At 57.1% G+C, this 24,343-nt stretch overlaps 1 protein-coding gene and 1 long non-coding RNA gene across 4 annotated transcripts in view; one reads left to right on the plus strand and one right to left on the minus strand.

Annotated features, from left to right (window-relative positions):
* Window positions 1–2,314, minus strand: part of LOC128313585 (uncharacterized) — a 32,383-nt gene extending 30,069 nt beyond the window's left edge. For all 3 annotated transcript variants that reach the window (XR_008294490.1, XR_008294489.1, XR_008294491.1), the window contains exons 1-2: window positions 1,687–2,314; window positions 973–1,097 (exon numbers count right to left, since the gene is read on the minus strand). This is a non-coding gene — a long non-coding RNA (uncharacterized LOC128313585). The remainder of the gene's footprint in view (window positions 1–972; window positions 1,098–1,686) is intronic.
* Window positions 2,315–2,549: 235 nt separating this feature from the next.
* Window positions 2,550–23,839, plus strand: CCNF (cyclin F). The gene is made up of 17 exons (XM_027043536.2): window positions 2,550–2,647; window positions 3,441–3,595; window positions 4,813–4,919; window positions 5,915–5,982; window positions 7,607–7,860; window positions 8,179–8,232; window positions 8,881–8,985; window positions 9,267–9,344; window positions 11,407–11,558; window positions 13,979–14,143; window positions 15,910–16,033; window positions 17,641–17,821; window positions 18,159–18,246; window positions 19,953–20,052; window positions 20,130–20,257; window positions 20,983–21,152; window positions 21,789–23,839. Exons 1-17 carry the CDS (start codon window positions 2,632–2,634, stop codon window positions 22,280–22,282), a joined length of 2,439 nt encoding a protein of 812 aa, XP_026899337.2. The 5' UTR covers window positions 2,550–2,631; the 3' UTR covers window positions 22,283–23,839.
* The last annotated feature ends 504 nt before the right edge of the window (window positions 23,840–24,343 follow it).

Here is a 24,343-nt window from a genome sequence, read left to right on the forward strand (position 1 = left end):
CTACAAATATTAGGGGTAAGCCCGCATGTGATCCTGCCATCAGCCCATGAAGTGTTACTCAGATGAGTAACCTGGAACTTAGGGTCAACTTTCCAGAGTCAACCTGTAGTAGGCCAAGATTCAGTTCAGGGACAGGTTCTCAAAGGGGAGGGCTCCTAAGCAGCAGCTTCTAAATCGTTCAGAAACTTGTTAGAAATTCAGATCCTTGAGCCCCACCCCGGACCTGGCAAACTGGAAATCTGTGGGGTGAGCCCCAGCAAGCCGTGTTGTAAGCAGCCCGTGTTCACTAGTGCTGATGCATCTCGCGTGTGAGAACCACAAAGCTAAGTAAGGCCTGTGTGCTCCAGGCCACTAGGCCCTCAAGCCAAGAGCACGGACACATGTGGCTCCGCCCTTTGTCACCAGGACTCTGCTCTGAGACACGCCCATCTTGTAGCCTTTCTCTCTCCAGCATGGTCACACCTGTCCCTTCTGGAAAGCCCCCTCAGCTCCTCCTTTGCAAGTAGTTCCCTCCCTGCTTTCTCAGCCAGGCCGAGGGGAAAAGTGGGGAAAGTGGTGCGGTCCCCGACCACACTTGCCACACTTCCCACCTCCCATCACCACTCACCCCAAATTACAGCACCGGCACATCCCTGGCTGCCACACCCACTGATTTCTCCATCCTTTCTCCGTGTCACTGCTATGTGATCTTTCATGGTATTCCCTGCCCCCCCCTCCCCCGATGAAAGCCCCTCCCAGCTCTCCCTCCCCCACGGCCGCTGTGTTTGGTTCTCCTCTGGAGGTTCCTCTTCGTTTCTCACTGAATGGTGGGACCCCCTCAGGCTCTCGGCCTACTTCACTGTGGCTCACTCCCGCCTCTGCACCCGGCCACCCTTGAATTTTTTTTCTCGTTCACCCCCACGTCTTCAACTGCCATCTTATTCCAGCCAGGAACTTCCCTGAGCCCCTGACTTTTCCAGTGAGTTGTCTCACCCTCCCAAGTGGATGTCCAGTGGGAAATGGGCCCTTCTCATCCTCTGCAAGTGGCTCGTTGCTCTGCCGGGCCTCCAGGGCTCTTCCTGCCAAGGCGTAGAATGGGGGTGAGGGCCCACAGTTTGCTGAAAAATAAGAGAACTTTTGGGGCGCTTGGGTGGCTCAGTTGGTTAAGCGGCCGGCTTCGGTTCAGGTCATGATCTCGCGGTCCGTGAGTTCGAGCCCCTCATTGGGCTCTGTGTTGACAGAGCCTGGAGCCTGTTACCCATTCTCTGTCTCCTTCTCTCTGACGCTTCCCCATTCATGCTCTCTGTCTCAAAAAAGTAAAATAAACGTTAAAAAAATTTTTTTTTTTTTAAATGAGAGAACTTTACCTCCTGGTGAATAAAATGATAAAGACATAAAGAAAGAACAAGGAGAGGAGACAGCTGAGGGACACGGTTTGGGGCTCCCCAGGGGACTGGGCGGAGTGAGAATGGCTCATCATCCCCTCAAGGTGTCTAGGCTGGAAGGGCACACCTCTGGCCCTGGAGGGGGACCAGCAACAAAGTCACAGTGCAGGGGAACAGGACAACACAATAACAAGGCAGAAAACAGTAACCAAAGAGGTGAGTAAGGATGAGAAATCTGAAGGGGCCACCACCGACTCCTCATGCTTTTGTGTGGAACTTGGGACATTTGGGGAGCAGCGCCAAGCTTAATGGACTCTCATACCCCGTGTGACCGTTTCCTTCTCTGTCTCCTGCTGCAGACTGGCACCATGGCCCCTGTGTGTGCCCGGCTGGGTGGTTCAGGGCAGAAAGGGTCGAGGACAGAGGGGAGGTGGCGGCTGACTTGAGGAGGGCTGCTATTCCACCCAGCGCTTCTCCCCGGAGGCTTTATTTGTCGTCGGATGTGGGGGGCTCCTGCCCGGCGCCCCGAAAAAACACAACGCGCCGCAGCCAGTCAAGCCAGCGGGTGGGCGATGCTACTTCGGAAAGGGCTCCCGGGGGGCAGTGAGGACCGGCCGGGGACAGACAGGGACGGTGTCCGGTGCGAGGGACGGGTGAGTCACGATTCGCTGGAAGAAGGGCTCGAACGCGCCAGCCGAGTCCGTGAAAGTGCTGCTTCCCGGTCGCGTCCGCGGCGGCTAGGCGCCGAGCCAGCCGTCTCTTAGCCTGACGCGCGGGAGGGCGGGCGGCGGGGAGCGCGGCCGTGGGGCGAGGTCGGAGGCACGGCGGGTCCCCACGAGCCTTCCCGGACAGCCCACCGCGCGCCGCGGACGACGCTCGCCGGCGCCCGCGCGGCCCGAGCAGCCCGGGACCACGCTCGACGCAGCGACGCCCCCGCCCGCCAAGCGGGCGCCGCTCTCTCTTGGGACTCGCGCTCCGGCCGGGGAGGCGGGGCGGCCGCGCGGGCTCCACCAATCCACGGACGGCGTTCGAATTCGCGTCCCGGTATGGCCAATTGCGATCGCTCGAAGCGGGCGGGGGGCGGGGCAGGAGGCAGGGCCTGGCGGTCCAGCGGCGCGCGCCCCCCCCTCCCCCCCGCCGGCCAATGGGAGGACCGGGCGCATTTGAAAACTCAGGCGGGCGGCGGGGCGAGTTTGCGCCTGCGCGGGGCGCGTGGGGCTGACGGCGGCCGGGGGCGCGAGCGGCGGCGGCGGCTACGGCGGCGGTGATGGGGAGCGGCGGCGGTGAGTGTGGGGCGCGGGCGGCGGGGGCGGGGGGCTCGGCGGGCTGACACGGAGCGGGGCGGCTCCAGCCCTTCGGCCCGGCGCGCGAGGCTTCCCGATGGCGCCCGCCCGGCGCGCGGTTTAAATGCCCGGCGCCGCCGCGGGGGCGGGTGGGCTTGGAGTGAACGCCCCGCGCGGGGCTCCGCACCTGTCGGGGGGCGGTGAGCGCGGCCGCCCCTTCGCTAGCTGTTACCGTGGCCGCTAAGCGAGTCCGCGTGCGACCTAGAGTCCCGGGGTCAGGAAGGTGTGGTGGTCACATCCAGGTGCTCGGTGGGCGCCGGTCACCCCGCGGGTGCGTGGGGCCGTCGCAGCCCGTTAATTGCTGGTAGGTGACCCAGGGGCAGGGCCGGGCAGGGTAGGAAGGCCTGCGGAGGGGGTCTTGCAGGGGGGCAGCGGGTAGGAGGCCAGGTGCCTGCCGGTGAGGGACTTCTTCCGTGTAGCCCTGTGTGCAAATAGAAGCAGACGTGGGCAGGGGTCCGAGCGGCTTCCCTGAGCGTGAGATGCGGGAGAACCTCCTCAGCCTTGCTGCCTCTTTTCCCGCTGGCCAAGTTCCATGATTATCTGCTACTCACCATACGTGTTTATTGAATTTTGGAATGAATGGTGACGTCTGACGGAACTCAGCTACCATTATTCCCTTAACGTTGGGGAGTAGGCATGTGGCTGGTTCTTTTTGTGGGGGTGGGGGGGACAGTGACTGTCAGCCCGCTCCTTTCCAGCCCATCACCCGGACCATTGTGCCGTTTTTCTTCAGTCATCCACTGCAGGTGTGCCAAGTGTTTCTGTTACCCTACAAAGCGGAGAATAAGGAGGAGACCCCGAAACCTAACCATCCTGAGCCTCCCTGAAGATGTGCTCTTTCATATCCTGAAATGGCTCTCTGTCGGGGACATCCTTGCTGTCCGAGCTGTAAGTTGCAGGATGAAAATAGCGCCAGTCGCAGCTTGCTGGTGTCACTAACCTGCTGGTTATGCCATCAAGGCTCCCTGTTCTTAAATGTTGGGACAAAATTTGGCTACAAAGAAGGGCAGAGGCCACAAGGGTGATGTTGTTAACAGACGCTGTGGTCCCCACTGCAGGCAAGCAGCAAAGTGGAAACATAGCACACCAAGTTTCGGTTGTGTTTCCTGCAATGTTTATTTTAACAGTGAGATTTGTGGTAGTGAAATTCTCACCCCTCAAGAAATAAGATAGTATTAAAAAGAGCACAAATATATTCGCGAGGACAAACCTCCCGTCACATGGAGCCCTGAAAGGGTCCCTGCGAGTTAGTTGACGGGGTGCAGCCTCATCGTGAGCGACTGAATCAAGGCCATACAGCAAATCTGTGGGAAAACTCCCAACAGGTACCTGTTTTTCACGCTCCCAAAGCCACCTCCGTTGTGGTCGTAATATCCATGGGTGCTGAGTTTTCAATGGCAGTGGGAACTTTAATGCTTGAAATGCTCACCTGTGTTCAGAGCTCCCAGCCGGCCCGCTTCCTGCCTCTGTCCAGGGTGGTATTACGTTTTAAATTTTTTTTTTTTAATACCTGTTTATTCTGAAAGAGGGGAGAGAGAGTGTGTGTATGTACCTGGGGGAGGGGCAGAGAGAGAGAGGGAGAAAGAGAATCCCAAGCAGCCTCCACGCTCAGCGCAGAGCGTTTGCAGGGCTCAAACTCACAACCCTGGGATCACTACCTGAGCCGATAAAAAGATTTGGACACTCAGCCACTCAGGTGACTTATCGGTCTTTTCCTAGAGCCTCTGGTGACTTCTAGGCTCCGGCCATGTTCCCATGAGCCAGGCCCGAGGCAGAGGACAGGCAGAGAAGCACAGAGCAAATGTCCATTTCCCTTTCTCCTGTTAGCATCAGTTTCCCTGACCCTTGCAGACACCCTTACCGGGGTATCACCCCCTCTTTCTCAGTGTTTGTACTCATTCCCCCTTCTAGTCCCACTGTGTCCCCCATTGCTCCTTTACAGCCACAGAGAAACTTGTTTCTTCTACTCGAAGGGGGGACCTTTACCGCCGGGGTGGGGAGGAACACCCCATCTGTCTGTGTCCTGTCCTCAAGAGCTCCAGGAGCCGGGCCTCCGGGAGGACCCCTGATCAGCCCCCCACCCCACTCGCTCCCCCTGTTTGCAGGTGCATTCTCACCTGAAGAACCTGGTGGACAGCCACGCCAGTGTGTGGGCGTGTGCCAGCTTCCAGGAGCTGTGGCCTTCTCCAAAGAACCTGAAGCTCTTTGAAAGGTATCTTTGCACCCTGAGAACAGCTCAGTTTTCCCCTGTCTTTGGGCCGCCCTGGCATGCCAGCCTGTGTCCCGGGGCCTGACGTGGGAAGGGTTTCCTTCTTGTTGTCGCCTTTGCCGGCGCCTCACTGCCCCCCTCCCACCCAGGGAGTGACTGAGGACTGTCAGCGTCACCCACCTAGTCACGCACAGCACAGTCATTGGCCATCTGTGCCACCAGCACAGCCTGACTCATTAGTTCCTGTTGTGCTTCTGAAGGGTCTCACTTGGGCTGGGACCAGTCTGCATGACTCAGCTACAGGTCACCTGCATGTGGCAATTTCACCTAATGCTCTTTCCTTTTTTCTTCAAATCAAAACTGTGTGATTTAACTCCTACTGCATTTTGCTCCCTGGCTGATGCCATCGTCCTGCTGGAGTTGGGCCCCAGAGGGGGGGCAGAGCAGGCGTGAGCCCCTTGGCCTGTGGGCCCCGGTGTGCCAGTGACCACACCTGCCACTCAGGCGTGCCAGTGGTTCCGGTCAGGCCGCCAGAGACATAAGCCACATACTGTATGGTTCATCCATTTAAGTGTGCCACACGGTGGCTTTTCATACATTCAGAGTTGTGCAGCCGTCACCACTAACTTCAGAACGTTCTCGTTACCCCCAAACAAAGTCAAAATGAATAGGGGTGGACGTTAGCGGTGACTCCATTCTCCCTGCATTCTCCTGCCCCTGGCGACCCCTAATATGCCTTCTTGTGTATGGATTTGTCTGTTGCAGACAGTTCGCGTAAGCAGAGTTGTGCAACATGTGGCCTTCTGTGGCTGACGACTTCTGCTTAGCATGTTTTTAAGGTCCATCCGTGTCACAGCCTGACGTGGATAATTGACATTCAACTGTATTACCTAAAAAGTTCTCAGTTAAAAATCAGGCGTTCTACCTTCAAGTGATGTGGTGGCACATAAGCCGTAAGGAATGAAATCAGGTGACATTTTATGTTTTCAATGGTCTAGGGCTGCCGAAAAGGGAAATTTTGAAGCCGCTGTGAAGCTGGGGATAGCCTACCTCTACAACGAAGGCCGTAAGTCCTCGCGGGGCCGGGGCTGACCTTGCCCCACTTGGCATTGGTATTTCACTCATTTTTTAAGTTTATTTATTGATTTTGAGAGAGAGAGCATGGGGGAGGAGCAGAGAGAGAGAGAATCGCAAGCTGACTCCGCACTGTCAGCACAGAGCCCCATGCGGGGCTCAAAGTCACGAACTTCGAGACCATGACCTGAACCCAAGTCCGTCACGTAGCCAGCCGAGCCACCCAGGCGCCCCAGCGTGGATGTTTTAGGATAAGCTTGAGCCCTTCCCAGGGTCAGCATTCTGTCATCACTCTTGCCACGTCTGGCAGTCTGCCTCGCCGCCTCCCCTTGGGAGCTTGTGCCCAGGGGTGCCCTGCTGTGGGGCCCGCTGATCAACTTTGATTCCGTATGCTTTAATTATTTTAACAAACCTTGTTTTAACAAATGCTTTAGTCCCAGTCAGCAGAGACTCAGGATGGGGGCTACTCCAGCAAGCCAGCCTCCCCCTAGCGGCCCCCCGCTCCGTCCCATTAACCCACTGCCCGCGGGTAGATGCTGGCTCCTCTGCTCGGCCGCAGGTCCCCCGTGACACTCTGGGGCAGCAAGCAAAGCGTGCCTTACGCTACAAGGCATCAGTGACACAGTAGCCCAGGCTCCAGTGGAAGGCAGGTACAAGCAGGTCAGAGCCAGCCTGGTGCCCATCTCCTTCACCCCCATGGAGCAGGTGCTCCATGGGAGAACCTGCGTGGCCCTCGCCTCTCCCAGTGCCTACCTCTTTGCTTAGCACACAGAACCAGCCTGCGGTCTGTCCAGTCCCCGCTCCCAAAGTGCGTAAACATTTGGCGGCAGCCGCTATTTTTCTGTCTATAAAACGTCTGGCATCTTGCTGAGAGGTAGCCCCTGTTGGGCTGGTTGACGGGGTCGTGACTGATAGAGACAATGGGCAGTCCTCCTCCAGGTCCCAGAGGTGCCCCTGCCCCACCCCCCTATCCCACAGTGACTCCCAGACCTAACTCACCTACCATACACTTCCCCCATCTCAAGTCCAGTCTGGTGGGTTTTGGTGTATTTGCAGAGTTGTGCAGCCATCACCAACATCCAAATTTGGAACATTACCCCTAAAAGAAACACCATACCCTTTAGCTGAAGTTCAGGCTACTGCTGCCTGCAGGAGAGAGGGTGGGTGGGCATGTGACGCCTCTGTGGGGGCATCTTCCCAGACCTTCAGAACCCAGGCTTCCGGGAGGACCCCAGCCGGGGCAGGTGACCCACAGCATAGAGAAGAAAAGGCGCAGGGTCCCCGTCTTGTGAGGCTCCGCTCTCCTTATGCACCAGCAGCTGGCGTGAGCTTTTATTTTATTTTTTAATGTTTATTTATTTTTGAGGGGGGGGGAGGGAGTAGGGGAGGGGTAGAGAGAGAGGGAGACACAGAATCCGAAGCAGGCTCCAGGCTCCGAGCTGTCAGCACAGAGCCTGATGTGGGGCTCGAACTGGGCTGAAATCAGACGCTTAACTGGCTGAGCCACCCAGGCGCCCCTGGCGTGAGCATTTAGACTTCCAGAAAAGACCATGGAGAACGCTGTGCACCTGTGCTCCAGAGACACTCCTGAGTTAACACCTTGCCCATCTCCGCAGTTTCTGTGTCTGACGAAGCCCGTGCGGAAGTGAACGGCCTGAAGGCCTCTCGCTTCTTCAGTCTCGCCGAGCAACTGAATGCGGGCAGCACGCCCTTCATCTGGCTCTTCATCCGCCCTCCGTGGTCGGTGTCTGGAAGCTGCTGCAAGGCTGTGGTTCACGAGAGCCTCAGGGCAGAGTGCCAGCTGCAGGGAGTGAGTCCCGGCGAGGAACACGCATGGGGCCCGCATGCCGGGCGGTCCGAGCCGCACAGGGTGAGTGGAGACACTGGACGGTGTAAAGCCAGACGCCCCGGACAGTGGAGGTGCAGAAAATCGAGAGTGTGGGCATGGGGGCAGGTTGCAGATGAGCCAGCGGGACAGGAAACCTCAGAGCTGGTACTCCCAGGGAGTCACATGGGGGGTTGGGCTAGAAATACAGGACCGAGGCTCCCGGAGGCCCGGAATCAGGGAGCGGTCCCCGGTGCGGCAGGGGTCCAGGCAGGGGCCACGAGAACGTGTAGACCGGGAAGGGTGGCTGGCTGGAAGTTCCTTTTCCACTGGTGATCACGCTTTTCCCTCCTGTCGTCTCAGACTCACAGAGCATCCATACTGCACTGCCTGGGGAGAGTGCTGAGTCTCTTCGAGGTGAGTCGATTGGTCCGTCCACTTGGACCCTGTGCTGGGTGATGTGTCCCTGGCCCCGGTGAGCACACGGAGCCATGGAGCACGGGCCCGCGCTTCCGTGCTGCTCGTCCTTCTGTGGTCGCACACGGCGAGGACCAGCAGGCGAGCGGAAAGCAGGAGAGGCCGTGCGGGTGTGAACCCTGAACCGGCAGCACAGTGGAGCGGGCAGAGCGCCTGAGTGCGCCGTGGGTAGTCCCTCCCACTCTTCCCACTGGCCTCGCTGCACTTGAGGCTTTCTGTTAAAGCGGGGAGGGGCGCTGAGAGTGAGCAAGGACGGGGAGCAGCCCTGAGAAAGCCCCCAGCGTCCCTATCTGGAAGGCCTAGTGTGCAGGGCTGACCGGCCGGTGGCCCAGAGCAGAGCTAGGGCTCTGGGGCCCAGCCAGACGCAAATGTCATCTGGGAGGACCCAGGGCCTGGGAGGCGGAGCTCGGAAGCTCGCTCTCCCAGTCATTGTCCAAGCGCATGTCTGTAGAGAGGTCGCTTCTACTCCCATTTAATTAACTCGCTTTATTAAGTAAGAGCCACGGAGGTGGTTCCTGAGAGGTGGCGAGTAGGGTGACTCCGCAGAAGGGGTGAGAAGAGAGTGCACCGTGCTTGGGTTTGCTCCAGGATGCAGAGCGGAAGCAGCAGGCCCGGGACCTGTTTGAAGAGTCTGCTCGCCAGGGCTGTCTGGCCAGCTCGTACCTCCTGTGGGAAAGTGACAGGAGGACGGACGTGAGTGGCCCCCGGGGCGGGGAGGGTGGTGTACCAATGGTGCAGGTTCTGCTGGAACGGGGTCCTTGGGCAACTCCCGGGGCACCAGGAGCCGCGGTCGGCAGGCCACTCCCATAGTTGCTCCCAACGACCACGGTCGCTTGGGGGATGAGGGGCTGGGAAGAACACCGAGCTGTGGACCCCTGGGGGTGCCGGGAGGAACATGTAAGAGCCCCGTGGGTTGGTTCTGAGTTCTCCAGAGACAGCTGTATAAAAACATGGTGACTTTCTCCCGTTGACAGATGTCCGATCCTGGACGATGCCTCCACAGCTTCCGGAAACTCAGGGACTATGCTGCCAAAGGCTGCTGGGAAGCACAGGTGAGGCGGGAGCCCGCCTATCTAACTTCTTTTGCCTCCTCCCGTGGGGACCGGGGGGCCGATACCACCCAGGCTCCCATTTGTAGGCAGGAAGACTGACCCAGGGCCGGCCACAGGCCTTATGGGAATTTAGCTCTGGGGTGTGCAGGGAGGAGAGCCTGGAAGTGTTTCCTTCATCTCTGCCAGCACCCCGTCGCCTCCAAGCCCACTGCCCCTAAGCCGGCCGGCCGGCCTCTTCATTCTTAAGTGCGGGTACACTCCGTCTGCTGGTAACATTCCTGTCCCTCCCCAAAGTTGTCCTGGAGGGGGTGCTGTGGCCACAGATGGGGAGTCTTCTGGGAGCAGGTGGGTGTGTGGAACGTTCTCCTGTTCTTGTCGCTTGACCTGCTCACCGAGACATCAGTGTTAGAACCAGCACATGGGGGATTTGCAGTTGGTGTCCCCCAGATGCCCTCCTGTTGCAGCCGTAAAGAATTGTTGTTGAAGACAAATCAGAGGAAGTCCCCCTTGGCCAAGCAGGTAGAAACTCAGATTGTTGTCACCCTACCAACTGACTGCTGGAGAGCCATCTGCCCTTAAAAGGGAAGATATGATAAAGTGGTAGACGGCCCAGCCTGACGTGTGACAGAGCAGTGTAATGGCTACACCTGAGGCAGTCAGCGAATTCATAGTAAACGTGACAGTGAGCCATGTGGTTTTCTTAGAAGCTCAAACTAATCAGTAAGAATAGTAGTATTCCAGTAAACGTTCAGAGGGTCTCCATACATTCCCAGAGAAGAGGAAATAGAAATAGCTGGTCAGGGGCACCTGGGGGGCTCAGTCGGTTAAGCATCTGACTTCAGCTCAGGTCATGATCTCATGGTTCGTGAATTTGAGCCCCGCGTCGGGCTCTGTGCTAATGATGTGGATGTGGAGCCTGCGTGGGATTCTCTCTCTCTGTCTCTCTCAAAAAAAAAAAGAAAAGAAAAGAAACGGTCAGAACCCAGGAGTGTTTGACCACACATTCAAACGAGATTGTGGCTGCTCACATTAACGAATGATAGGTGTATAGGTATCTTTTTTTCTGTACATGTTGAGTGTATAGCTGTTAACTTCTGAAAATACGCATTTTTAACGGTAGCAGTTTTTGCTGGCAGAGGTGCACTAGAACGACATGGTCTTAGCTGGTGTGAAAATCGGTGCAGCCCTTTCAGAGAATACTTGGGCGGGAGAAGCAAGAGACTTTGGCACAGCCACCCTGTGCAGGCAGGGCAAGCGCGACAATGGCTGCACAGAGATGTTCCACGAAGTAGTGAACACGCGCCAGGAAGACACTCTAAACGTGCTTCCAGGCGTTTATGTCGCAAGGAGCCGTATTATTGTTAGGTGAGCAAAGAGATAAAACGTACGTGTGCTATGATCTGGAATGCGTGGACACAGTTACAAATGTGTAGGAACATCTGGAAGGAAAGTGTTCAGAAACGGTTGCTAGTTAGTCTCTGGGGCCTAGAGGGTGCCAGCGGGGCCTGTGCACAGCGGTGTCACCATAGCTTCACGAGAAGGGAAACTGAGGCACAGAGCGTTTTTCCCCAGTGTGCCTGCGATGTCACACAGATCCAGGTTTTAAAGCCAGGTCATCTGAAGGGCACATGGCCGGCTCAGTTGGTTAAGCATCCAACTCTTGATTTCGGCTCAGGTCACGATCTCACAGTTGATGAGATGGGGCCCTACGCTGGGCTCTGTGCTAACGGTGTGGAGCCTGCTTGGGATCCTCTCTGCCCTTCCCCTGAGTGCGCCTGCACGTGCTCGCTCGCTCTCAAAATAAACTTTAAAAAAACACACACGAAAGCCGGATCACCTGAGCCTCCAACCAGCTTTGGCTGCTTTGCTGTGCTGACTCTGTGGTGCGTGTTTCGTCCCCTTTAAGACATGTTATCACGAGATACGCCATTTATTTCGAAAAGAACAGTCAAAACCTGAGGTGCGCTGTTTCCAGGGGGCTGAGGCGTCAGCACCGCTGTGCACCCACAATTCTCCCCCAGCAGCCTGAGGCTTCCTGCTCACATGCCTGTGTGTCCCACAGCTGTCGTTAGCCAAAGCCTGTGCGAACGGGGGCCAGCTCGGACTGGAGGGGAAGGTCGCCGACGGGGTCGCGCGCCGGCTGTTCCAGGCCTCCCGTGCCGTCAGCAAGCAGCAGGTCTTCTCCGTGCAGAAGGGACTCAGCGACACGATGAGGTGAGGCCCTTGAGGGAGGGCGTCTGCTTGGGGTGGGGGCAGAGTGACCGCCGGGCACCCGGATGACGGGCCCGTCGTGTGGTGTGTGTGTGTGTGTGTGTGTGTGGTTTTCTAAAGCCAGCGATGCCTTAGTTATCCGGGGCTTTGAAGAGCAAACATCCCCCATGTCTGTGCTCCAGAGTTCCTTTTTAAGCCTCAGGATGTGTGAAAGCACGTTAAGTGTCTTTCTAAAGTGAGGGGATCCATATGCCCAGTTTTGGCCGCCAAACAACCACCTCAAGTGAGGATTGGTGTGGTGCAGGAGGGTCCGTGGCCGTCAAGTGTGACTTCTCGGGCAGTGTCCAGCCCTCGCACCCTGCCTCTTCCTGCAGCCCGCTCTCCCCCAAGGTTTTTCACTCAGACGCAGAATATGCTAGGAAGTAAAGTGGAAAACACAGACCATTTTTTAAGCCCAAACGATTTCAAATACACTTTGGATTTATAACGATGAGGCTCTGGTTACACTCCAGCAGACGACGCCCAGCTCATAATAATTGCTCAGTGGGCATTTACATTTAAACTGACCAGGCCTCGGGGCACCTGGGGGCTCTGACTCTTGGTTTCGGCTCAGGTCGTGATCTCACAGTGAGTCGGTTTCAGGCCCACACTGGGCTCTGTACGGTCAGTGTGGAGCCTGCTTGGGATTCTCTCCCTCTCTCTGTGTTCCTCCCCCACTCACGCTGCCTCTGTCGCTCTCAGAATAAACAAACTTTAAGAAAATAATTAAAATAAAAGGATCAGGCCTTGCTGGAGAGGCTTGATCTCCTGCACACAGTGCAAGGGTGGGTCGTCCTTTGCTGCTGCATCAAATGTCATCAAGCTGTCATGCTTTTGAACCCTGTGCCAGTGCTGGTGGCAGCGCCCTCCTCGCCCAGCTGTCCTTCCTTCTGTTAGGTGTGCATGGAGAACACCGTGTGCCCCTCCCTATCGGCCCTTTCTTGGGGCTGCTGCTCTTCTGTTTTCGGCAGGGGAGGGCGCACTTTGTTCCTTACGAGGACTGATATATATATATAGTTTTCAAATGAAATAGTAGTATAATTTCAGTCTTTGAGTTGAACTTTTTATTTTCCTCTGTACCGGGCAACATCCACCTTTGTTTTTACACTGAGGAGTCATTGACGTGTCACGTGGTGTTTCAAATTTAGCCATTTTTGTTTTTTTTTATTTGTGTTTTTAAGTTTGTTTATTTGGGGAGAGATTGTATATGTGGGCAGAGAAAGAGGGGGGGGGAGAGAGAGAGAGAGAGAGAGAGAGAGGGAGGGAGGGAGGGAGAGAGAGAATCCCAAGCAGGCTCCATGCCGTCAGCACAGATCCCCACACTGGTCTCCATCCCAGCGAACCGTGAGATCATGACTTGAGTTGGAATTAAGAGTCAGATGCTCAACGGACTGAGCCGCCCAGGTGCCCCAGATCTAGCCATTTTGAAGTGCACAATTTGCTCGGTTTGTTTTCGTAACTCAAATCGTTAATGTTGCTGAGTCGGGTAAGGCAGCTTCCTCTCTGTTCCCGTAGTGGCTGGTCTAAGCCCCAAACACCTGGCGCTCAAGTGGTCTTCCTCGTCCTGGAGGAAACACAGGTTCCTCTTCTTCCCCATTCTCTTCCACCACCTCGGCCCCACCCTTCCCTCCTCCCCTCTGCCTATGACAGGTGCTTCTGCCCGGCACCTGGAACATTTGCCCAGAACCCACAGCTTCATCTTCCTTTGCTCTCTCACTTCTGGTCCCTCTTTTCCCTCTGCTTAGAGACCCGGGTCTCCTCTCTTTTGTTCAGAAAGGCACTTACTCTACTGGGGTGTCCTTGCCGTGGCCCCCAGCCCTCCCGCGTGATGTCTCTGGCCCTGGGTTTAGCCCCTCGAGGAGGATCCTGCATCTGTCAGCTCCGTCAGAGTTGCTGGGTGCCCGAGAACCTCTGCCAGGCTCCATGCATCCTCCCCCTTTAGCTTCTTGCCGGTTCTTTCCCCGCAGCAGAGGGTCGTGAGAAATGACCCCATGGGTGAGCTGCTCCTCGGGGAGAATGTGGGTTTGCAGGAGGGCCACAGGTCTTGCTCCCTTCAAGCGACTTTTCCCCATTCCTGGGATCTTTGTCCGTCCCCACTCTACCAGGTGGACCGACCTTACCCCTGACCTGTGTCTGGGCTCATTCGGTACCTGGCAGTGGCTGTGGGAGAAGGCAGGGTATACAGATGTGTGAGCCCAGCTTCCTCCCAAGGACAAAGGTGGGAGACGTGGGGCCTGCCCCGCACCTGAGGCTGGGACAAGTTCCTGGGTCAACGGGCAATGCTGCCGAAGACCGGCTCACTCCCTCTGGATGGACGGGCCAGGCGAGAATGGGACGCTCACAAATGTGTGCCCGAGTTTCCAGGGCTGGTGCTCTCCCTGCAGGTACATCCTGATTGACTGGCTGGTGGAGGTCGCCACCATGAAGGACTTCACGAGCCTGTGTCTGCACCTGACTGTGGAGTGCGTGGACCGGTACCTGCGGAGGAGGCTCGTGCCTCGGTACAGGCTCCAGCTGCTGGGCATCGCCTGCATGGTCATCTGCACCCGGTACGGGGCCCCCGGGGCAGGGCCTTTGGGATGACACATGACAGGCTGGCCTTTCAGTGTCCCACCTCATTAGATGGGGGTCTTAATTTTAGGGAGTGCCCACACAGCATAGTTCTCCCACGTGGGGATGGCAGACTTGAACTTTGGCGAGCAGGACCCCAGAACTGGGCCTCGCTCGGGCAGGTTCAGGCCGGGCCCCTCCTCCCCTGGCTCCTGAGGATTACATGGCACCGAGGGACGGGCCCAGTGGGTTGCCCCGGGGTCCCGAGGTCAGGGAGAGACCACTTCGCGGCAGTCCACTTCTCAAGCCTGTGTCGTCAGACACCTGCAACTGGTGGTCTCACGCCCCCAGCTGACCCCCGCCACGTAGACAGGGCACCTCCTTACACAGCTGCCTGCACTCCGGCGGCTCGGACTCTTCCAATGGAACCATCTTCCGTTCTACCTAAACCTGCGGTCCTTCAGCCAGTACCTGTTAGCCCGCCTTTACCTTCAGAAGCGGTGTGGACAGTGATTGCACCACACATCGTGCGTGTCCTCGTTTCCCTACACCAGACACCCCCGCATGGCCTGCCAGTCCCCCTGGGCAGGGCTCTGCAGGCTGACCGTCCTGCTCTGTAGACCTTGGGGGGTGAGGCACAGATGGCCACACGCGGCGGCATGAACTCGAGACGCCAACTTCTCTTGCTTAGTGACCCAGAGACAAGGGCTCCAGGCCGATGCCGTTGGGGTAGTTTTCCCATGTCACAAGGTCACGGAGAGCCCCAGCTCCCGTCTTACTCTCTGCCATCCCCCGTGACCCCTGAGGCCAGCGTGACCACTTGCAGCAATCTTGGTCACATGGCCGTGACGAGAGCTGGAGTTGTGGTCTGTAGACCAGCATGGCCTCGGGGCCGCCAGCAGGCAGCCACACGCCAACCTTCCCCCCGCGCCCGGCGTGCTCGGTGGACCCACCGTCACCAGAGGTGGCTGAACAGACAGGCTCCGCCTTCTCATGTTTGAGCAGGGTAATTACATCCTAGCAATCAGTCACCAAAATCCCGGACCACCGATGGGCCAGTGGCGAGATGTTTTTTAAGAAGATCCTAGAGGAGATGCCCCACCCCTGCTCAGGGCAGCGCCTGCCTCAGCCTCTCCCTGAGTGCTCCATGTGCCCAGCCCCCATCGGCCCCGCTCCGGCCTCGTGCCTCGTGCACCTGCAGTCCCCACACCTCCCATCTCGCTCTGTCAAGCTGACAGCAAGTGGGCCGGCTGCAGGGCCCCCAGGACGGAGCGGCCACGAGCCGGGCCCTGCTCCCTTCCCGGCAGGTCACTGGACCGGCACGCTCCCTGCTCCCTGGTGCTGCTGCAGAGGAGAGAACAGGGTGGCTGGCTGACGAGGGACACCCGGGATTCCTGCGGCCAGACCCCGTGCTGAGCACAGACCTTCAGACACCCCGCAGCTCCGGCTCTGCCGGCTCACCTGCCTTCTGGGTCTAAACTGTTGTTTCTGCTCCATAGAAGCTGCTGTCATCCTCAGGTCATTAAGAGGATCAACCGGGCAGGTCATCCGTGGGTGCCTTTCACAGAAACGCCTCTGTGCCTGGCAGCCCGGCCACTCCCACTGCCAGCCTTGGTCCCTCCTCCTCCTCCGCAGACCCTTAGGCCAGGCCACGCGACCTCTTCGGGTCCTCTCGCTCTTTGACCCCTCTGGCATTGGGGCCTCATGTGACCGTGGCCTGCAAGGATAGCAGACTCCGTGCTCAGACCCCTTCTTGACGTTCTAGGTTCATCAGCAGAGAGATCCTGACAATCCGAGAGGCAGTTTGGCTCACGGACAACACCTACAAGTATGAAGACCTGGTGAGGATGATGGGAGAGATCATCTCTGCCCTGGAAGGGAGGATTCGAGTAAGTGGCCGTTTGCCGTTTCCTTTTTTAGTTTTATGTATTTATTTTCTTTTATTATTTATTTGTTTTTTAATTTACATCAAAGTTAGTCAGCATGTAGTGCAACAATAATTTCAGGAGTAGATTCCTTGATGCCCCTTCCCCATTTAGCCCGTCCCCCCCACACCCCCTCCAGTAACCCTCTGTTTGTTCTCCATATTTAAGAGTCTCTTCTCTTTTGTCCCCTCCCTGTTTTGATATTCTTTTTGTTTCCTTTCCCTTAGGTTCATCTTTTTTGTCTCTTAAAGTCCTCATATGAGTGAAGTCCTATGATTTTTGTCTTTCTCTGACTAATTTCACTTAGCGTAATACTCTCCAGTTCCATCCACGTAGCTGCAAATGGCAACATTTCATTCTTTTTGATCGCCGAGTAATACTCCATTGTGTGTATATACCACATCATCTTTATCCATTCATCCATCGATGGACATTTGGGCTCTTTCCATACTTTGGCTATTGTCGATAGTGCTGCTATAAACATGGGGGGTGCTTGTGTCCCTTTGAAACAGCACACCTGTACCCCTTGGATAAATACCTAGTAGTGCAGTTGCTGGGTCGTAGGGTGGTTCTATTTTTAGTTTTTTGAGAAAGCTCCATGCTGTTTTCCAGAGTGGTTACACCAGCTTGCATTCCCACCAACAATGCAAAAGAGATTCTCTTTCTCTGCCTCCTCGCCAAACATCTGTTGTTGCCTGAGTTGTTAACGTGAGCCATTCTGACAGGTGTGAGGTGGTATCTCATTGTGGTTTTGGTTTGTCTTTCCCTGATGATAAGCGATGTTGAGCATTTTTTCATATGTCGGTTGGCCATCGGGATGTCTTCTTTGGAGAAGTGTCTGTTCATGTCCTTTGGCCATTTCTTCGCTGGATTATTTGTTTTTTGGGTGTTGAGTTTGATAAGTTCTGTATGGGTTTTGGATATAAGCCCTTTATCTGATATGTCGTTTGCAAATACCTTCTCCCATTCTGTCGGTTGCCTTTGAGTTTTGCTGATTGTTTCCTTCGCTGTGCAGCAGCTTTTTATTTTGATGAGGTCCCAGTAGTTCATTTTTGCTTTTGTTTCCCTTGCCTCCGGAGACGTGTTGAGTAAGAAGTTACTGTAGCCAAGGTCAAAGAGGTTTTTGCCTGCTTTCTCCTCGAGGATTTTGGTGGCTTCCTGTCTTACATTTAGGTCTTTCATCCATTTTGAGTTTATTTTTGTGTCTGGTGTAAAAGTGGTCCAGGTTCATTCTTCTGCATGTCGCTGTCCAGTTTTCCCAGCACCACTTGCTAAAGAGACTGTCTTTATTCCATTGGATATTCTTTCCTGCTTGGTCAAAGATGAGTCAGCCCTATGCTTTTTCCTTTTAAATCAGAATTGAAGTCAGGGGAGGGGACAGGAGGAATCAAGGGCCCCTCCATGGCATTGAGCTTCCTGCTCTGGAAAGTCCTCCTGGATCCAGAGGGCAAGAGGCCAGGGCTAGGGCTCATCACCGCCACACCCTGGTGTCCAGTGTGAACACTGGTGGGGCCAGCCACCGTGATCACGTGCCAAAACCCCACAAGACCCCACCTCCCGATCCCGTCCAGGTCCCCACTGTGGTTGATTACAAGGATGTCCTGCTGACGCTGGTCTCTGAGGCCCCAAGAACCCAGCATCTGTGTGGCTTCCTGTGTGAGCTGTCCCTGCTGCACACCAGCCTGGCCGCCTATGCTCCGGCCTGTCTGGCCGCGGCCGCCCTGCTGCTCGCGCGGCTGACCCACGGACAGAGTAAGGAGCCTGCCCTCCTGTCTGCTCTTCAGCAGGAGCCAAACCAGGGACTGGGGATCCCAGAAGGCGGGACACGATTCTCACAATGGAGATGGAGAACAGGCATTGCCCGTCTTTCCTGGAGGAGACACCAGAATGGACTAAAAGCCATTCTGTGGGGGTGCGATTAAGAGATGTTCTAGCTTAAGTATCTCCCATGCTGTTGACAGTGAGCACACAGGCTCTGTTTGTGGGGCGTTTTTAACACTGAGCTCCAGAAAACTCCACACACAACCACTGGGGCAGTGGGACGTGAGGGGCCGTCAGAACACCCCCCCATTCCTGCTTTCCTCTCCAGCACAGCCCTGGACCACAAGGTTGTGGGACATCACCGGATTCTCTTGTGAAGACCTCATACCCTGTGTCTTGAGCCTTCATCAGAAGTGGTGAGTCTGGGCGCCCGGCTGGCTCCATCAGTAGAGCATGTGACTCGGGCCTGTGAGTTCAAGCCCCATGTTATATGTGGAGCCTACTTCATTTAAAAAAGAATTTTTTTTTTAAGTGAAAGGAAATGAGTCCCCCACGCAGCTGCCATAGAGGGTGTGTCCTCAGGGATCAGGGGGGAATTCACTCGTGTGCGGGCCCACACACAGACCTTCTGCAGCGTGCTGCCTGTCTCAGGGTTGACATTTAAGAGCGCCAGGCCAGCCGTGTTGCCCGTTTCCACAGTGATAACACTTGATGCACGTGCAACAACTCCCAGCCCGAGCCTCACTCCACAGGTGGCAGACGGGCAGGGGAACATCGGGGCCCGCCGCCTGACCCCTGATAGTGTTAGCGTGGGACACGGTGTCATCTCGCTCAGGAGTCGGCCGGCCGCAATCGCCCCGTGCCGTGGCCCTGCTCCCCCTCTGCTCTGGTCCCCGCTCCTGACACGTGCTTATCTGCCCAAACCCGCGGCAACCTCCTCCCTCTGCCAGGCCGCACTCAGTGCCCTCTTCCCTGCATGCAGGCCTGGGGTGCTCCCGCTTTCTGCCTGTCCTCGGACACCTCTGGGATCCAGAACATCTAGACCCCAACCTCTGACCTGAGCCCCGGATCCCCCGCCGGCTTGTCCAGGCCAGACACCCCCTGCCCCGGGACTGCTGCTCCTCATAGACGGTGCTTGCTGCTGGTCCCCTCTCCAGCTGTGAGTCCAGCCGTGAGGAGCCTGGCAGCATCTCCTGGGGCTAGAGTGTCCTTCATGAGTTTTCTCTTGTGCCCGCTCATAGCTGATGGGCGGCGAGCACGGGTGAAGGTCGTGTGTGTCTGACCCCACAGCCGCTCACACTAGGGGTGCAAACCATGCTGACCTGATACTACCTCCCAAAAGTTGTTAGGCTATTCCCCTCCCGAGTTGTTTATTTCCCTACCAGATAAGTTGGGAACATTTATTTACAAACTAAACTTTTTTTTTTTTATTTTTTTTAAATGTTTTTATTTATTTTTGAGACAGAGAGAGCATGAGCAGGGAAGGGGCAGAGAGAGAGGGAGACACAGAATCTGAAGCAGGCTCCAGGCTCTGAGCTGTCAGCACAGAGCCTGACACGGGGCTCGAACTCACAGACTGAGATCATGACCTGAGCTGACGCTTAACCAACTGAGCCACCCAGGCGCCCCACAAACTAAACTTTTTTAAGTGTGCGATTTGTGTTCAGAGTTGTGTGACTATCACTACATCAATTTTAGAACATCGCCTCCTCCTTCGGAGAAACCCTGCACTCCTCAGCAGTCACGCCCGTGCTGCCCATCCGTCCCATCCCTCCACAACCCCGCAGCCACTCCTCTGCTCTCTGTCTCTGTGGGTTCGCCTATTCTGAACATTTCAGACATTTCCCAGAAATGCAATTGTACATCACATGGCCCCTTGTGGCCAGCTTGTCACCTGTGTAATGTTCCTCTAGAATCACATTCTGCTGCATGGACGGACCACATCGGGGTTTCCACCCCTTTGGCTGCTGCGAATAACACTGCTGAGAGCGGAATTGCTGGGTCATGAGTCTCTGCACGCCTACCTGTTTGTGCAGCCGCAGGGTGCCCCATCTATCCTCCAGGCATGCCCCAGAGCCCTGCATGTGGCCCCGCTGTCCCTCACGTGTCCCTCTGTTTGCAGCTTCCACGACGACGCCCCCAAGGACTACAGGCAAGTCTCTCTGACCGCCGTGAAGCAGCGATTCGAGGACAAGCGCTACGAAGAGATCAGCCGGGAAGAGGTGCTCCCGCCCCCACCTCCCACCCCCAGACGCTTGCCCCCCGGGGCCTCATCCGTCTAACCCTGGCCTCGTTTCAGGTGCTGAGCTACGGGCAGCTGTGCGCAGCTCTGGGCGTGAAGCAAGGCAGCCCGGAGCCCACGTCCTTCCTCAGCACGGGGGACATTCACGCCTTCCTCAGCTCTCCGTCGGGAAGAAGAACCAAGCGGTGAGTGAACCCCGTTCTGCAACAGCACAACGCAGCGTCGGCTCCTGCGCACTGGGCCTGGCTTCCCTTGTGACGGCTACAGCTGCCTGAGGGGCTCCCTTCCCCCCTTTTAGGCAGGGGGCTCCTGAGGCGTAGCAAGGAGAAGCAGCAGGGCCCGCAAAAAATGCAGCCGGGCCCGGTCCTGCCCGCCTGCCACCCCATCTTCTCCCTCCGGAGCAGCTCTCTCTCTTGCTTCTTGCTTTAACCTGGCTCCCGCTCAGGGAGGAAGGTCTTGAGCCAGGGTGGACCCAGCTCAGCCTGTGGCCCCGCCACTTGTCAGATGTGTGCCGGCCACCCTGTCCCACAGCACTGCTGTCACTCTCGACCCCGCAGCTGCTGCCTGGTTACTGTCCTGGGCGCTTCCCTGGCTCCCTCCATCTCCACCCTCGTGTCACGAGCATGTCCACACGTGTCCCCCGCGTCCATGTCCTGGCTGTACCACCTGGGATAAGTTGCCCTCCCCACTCACCCACCTGAGGAACTCCTGGTGATCCTGCAAAGTCCTGTTGTGCTGACTGTCACGGTGCTGCGGCCCCGCCTCTCTGACCCTTTGACGTGAGCTTCCTGAGGGCAGGCAGCCGGGAAGCTGTGTCGTCCTGTCATCCCCGTGCACCGCCCGCTGGGCCAGGGCAGGCTCCCACGCTGCGGCCCACCGTGACCCGGCCCCTGGCTCTCCCACCTTGCAGGAAGCGGGAGAACAGCCTCCAGGAGGACAGGGGCAGCTTCGTCACCACGCCCACCGCGGAGCTGTCCAGCCAGGAGGAGGTGCTGCTGGGCAGCTTCCTGGACTGGAGCCTGGACTACTGCTCGGGCTACGAGGGTGACCAGGAGAGCGAGGGCGAGAAGGACGGTGACGGTGAGTGCCTCAGGCTCCAGGGGTGGGGGTCTCACGCCAGACCCCTGCCTCGCCTGCAGGACAGCGCGTCTGCACACAGGCAGGCGTGAGGCAGCAGAGCCCCTAGAACAGCACAGCAGGGCCAGGGTGGGGCGGGCATCCTCTCAGCCCTTGGGGAGGAGAGATGACCTTTCTCCAGCCCCAGCCAGGCCCGTGTTGATGGAAGGACCTCACCAGGGCAGGGGAAGAAGAAGAGACCTTGCCTGGAACCCACATAACATTGTGTGACGTGTGCCGGCCACCGCCCTTTTGGCCTCTGTGCCTTGTGCACGTCTGCAGGGCCACCTGTGAGAGGCTCCGTCCCTGTGTTTTGGGGCAGCTAAACACACAGGAACCCTAGGTCTGGCCGTTTCTGCTGACTTTCCGGTTGCTTGCTCTTGTGTCCACTGGGGATTAAGTAGATTCTTGATGATCAGTTTATTGTCACTTCCTACCGTCCCCCACGTCACCGTGAGAGGCCCCCTCCACCTCCTGCCCAAAGGAGAGCGGTACGGGGGGCTGTGCAGCGAGGTCCAGACACGGGCCCCTGGGGGGTCCTGACTGGACAGGGGGTACTCAGTGCTCAGCGCCTCACCTCTCTCCCCACGTCTCCCACAGTGACAGCACCCAGCGGCATCCTCGATGTCACCGTGGTCTATCTAAACCCAGAACAGCACTGCTGCCAGGAATCAAGTGACGAGGAGGCCTGCCCGGAGGCCGGTGGTCGCCAGGATGTGCGCGCCTACGTACCAGGCACCCAGACACCTCTGAGCCCGGGGCCCCAGCCTCTGCTCCACGGCAGGAGGGAGCCAGGCAAGGACAGTGTGACCTCGGGGTACTCCTCCATCTGCAGCACGAGTCCCACAGACTCGGTGGACGGGGTCTCGGGGGCCTCCCCCCGGTCTACCTCAGTGCCTTCCCCGGGCAGTGACTCAGGCACACAGCCTTGCCGCCAGCACGCCAAGAAGCCATGTTTACAGTGTCACTCTCCAAGCCCCCTGGAGAGCAGCACCCCCCAGCGACAGGTAAAGAGGAAAAACCTATCTGCCCACAGCGAGGAGGAGGAAGAGGAGGATGAGGACGAGGAGAGGAGCCTGAGCCCTGCTTGCTGAGGCCGTGAGTGCCCGCACTTGCTGCGGGCAACGTTTGCTTGGGGGGGGGGGGGGGGGGCTGCCACTGCACTAGGGAGCCTGGGGGCTCCGGAGGCGGACACCGTGTGCACCCTGGTGGCTCTCACACAGGGAACTGAGAGAACGCGGGATGCGAAGTTTCCTTCTCCGGGGCAGCCCAATGTGAACCGTCAGAACGTCTTAAGTCAGAACAGAAACTCCGATGCTTCCCTTTGGAAAGTTTAGCCTCAAAGCAATCATGCCACGCCCTGTGAAGCCCATTTCTCTGTCCCCTCTTGTGTCTGTCCTCTCTCTGGGGAACTTGAGCCCATGTCTGATGTCCCCAGCCCCACTGAGCCCCATCCGGGAACTGACAGCTCTCACCATTGAGAACACGTGTGAGCAGGTGGCCTGACACAGCTCACCCCCCGCATCTATGGGGTTCGGGTGACCGGAGGAGCCGAACTCTCTGAGCGCACGCACCACTGTCCTCGTACCGCCTTGGTTCCCTTCCTCCCTGGGTGGCAGGTCCCCTGCTGAGGGAGCCTGGCCCCTGCACTGTCGAGGCCTGCGTGTGACCACCAGGTGGGCAGGCCCAGAGTCTTGTCAGGCTGGGCCTTGAGGGCTTGCCCTAAGCTCCCTGCCTGCCATACTTTCAGCTCCTTTTAGAGATCCTTCTGTTCCCCCAGAGTGATTGATCTGTGTCCCCAGCGGGTGGTGTCCATATGAACACCTCTCTTTGCACTGAATTTCTAGGCTATTTCTTCTCCATCTTTATTTCCATCCTTCATTTTTCTAAGATGGAAATAAAAGAAAAAGATAGAAGATATTAAGTTAGAGAGAGAGAGATTCCTAACTTTATTTAGGTTCAACTAAAAAAAGAAACATCTGATTCAGATCTCTCAGTGCTATCCTGACACTCTTGAGGCAAAAAGAATTTTCCCAGCGAAGTTGGACAGAAAAAATCTAAATGTCATTCGTAACATCTGAGGTGACCAGGATGCAGATGAGCGAGATTTAGAGGACCTGTCCCCCACCTGTTGGGGAGGGTGGGTCTGCTGTGGGTACCTGAGGCTCCCCCAAGCCTCCACCTCCTGCGTGCAGCAGCCACAACACCAGAGGGATATGCTTGAGCCTGACCCTGACCTCCCCTCAGCTGGGTGGACCACTGAGGCACGTGCCCTGCAGCGATAGCTTTTGTTTTTTCTCAAAATGTCAGAACAAACCACTGGGCCAGGAGTGTCCCCCAAATGCTCTTGAACTAGAACTATGGCGCACAGAGGTGCCAACTCAGTGGTGGCTTTTCTGGGTGCTGTGTGTGTGTGTGTGTCCGTGTCCCCATGTCCGTGGGAGCTGTCTTCTTGCTACTGTAAGAGAATTCTGACCGCCCTGGGCGGGGCATGGTTGGAATGCAGAGACCCCGCCATTGGGATCGCAGACCTTTCCTGTCAACTGTGTGCCCCTGGGCATGTGTGAGCCTCGGCTTCCTCATGTGTAAGCTGGGGCAGCAATACCTACCTCACAGGGGTGTTGTGAGGATTAAATGTGATAAGGACAGTGGCAGCCTAGCGATGTGTATATCTGACTGTGTGCCACCTTGTCTGTGGCCCATTGTCAAGACACAACTTGGATGGACCTGCTTCCCTGTCGTCTCCCAGCCTGTACCCGTAGAAGGCCACCACTCCAGTGTGGACCTGATGCCGCCTGCCCATGCTGACGCGAGCCTTTTCCTGTCCCCTCTGACCTCGGGGAGAATCTCCTTTGAGACCGGAGTGGGTTCCGCCTCCTCTGCCTGGGCACGAAAACGGGCTGCTGCCAGTTGGGGGGCTGTCCTGAGCTCCCACCCTTTCCAGCCCCTGGCTGCATGGGTCCCCCAGCTCCCCTCCTGCAGCATCTCCCTCTTCCAACTGTGCAAGGGATACCTCCCCATCTTTAAGCAACCCCCTTGATCCCAGTTTGTCATCCCTCCAGCTCCCTGAGATTTCCCAGCCCCTGCAGGGCTCGCTTTCCTACTTCTTACCCCCAATTATATTGGTCCTGCTGTCTTCATCACTCCTTCCAGCT

Source organism: Acinonyx jubatus, chromosome E3 (genome assembly GCF_027475565.1).
Source record: "Acinonyx jubatus isolate Ajub_Pintada_27869175 chromosome E3, VMU_Ajub_asm_v1.0, whole genome shotgun sequence".
Lineage (NCBI taxonomy): Eukaryota > Metazoa > Chordata > Mammalia > Carnivora > Felidae > Acinonyx > Acinonyx jubatus.

Excerpts from the sequence above, each read along its gene's own strand:
- CCNF (XM_027043536.2), top strand. Across the intron at positions 8,233-8,880 it reads GAGTGCTGAGTCTCTTCGAG|GATGCAGAGCGGAAGCAGCA; the intron begins GTGAGTCGATTG and ends GGTTTGCTCCAG. Across the intron at positions 9,345-11,406 it reads AAGGCTGCTGGGAAGCACAG|CTGTCGTTAGCCAAAGCCTG; the intron begins GTGAGGCGGGAG and ends TGTGTCCCACAG.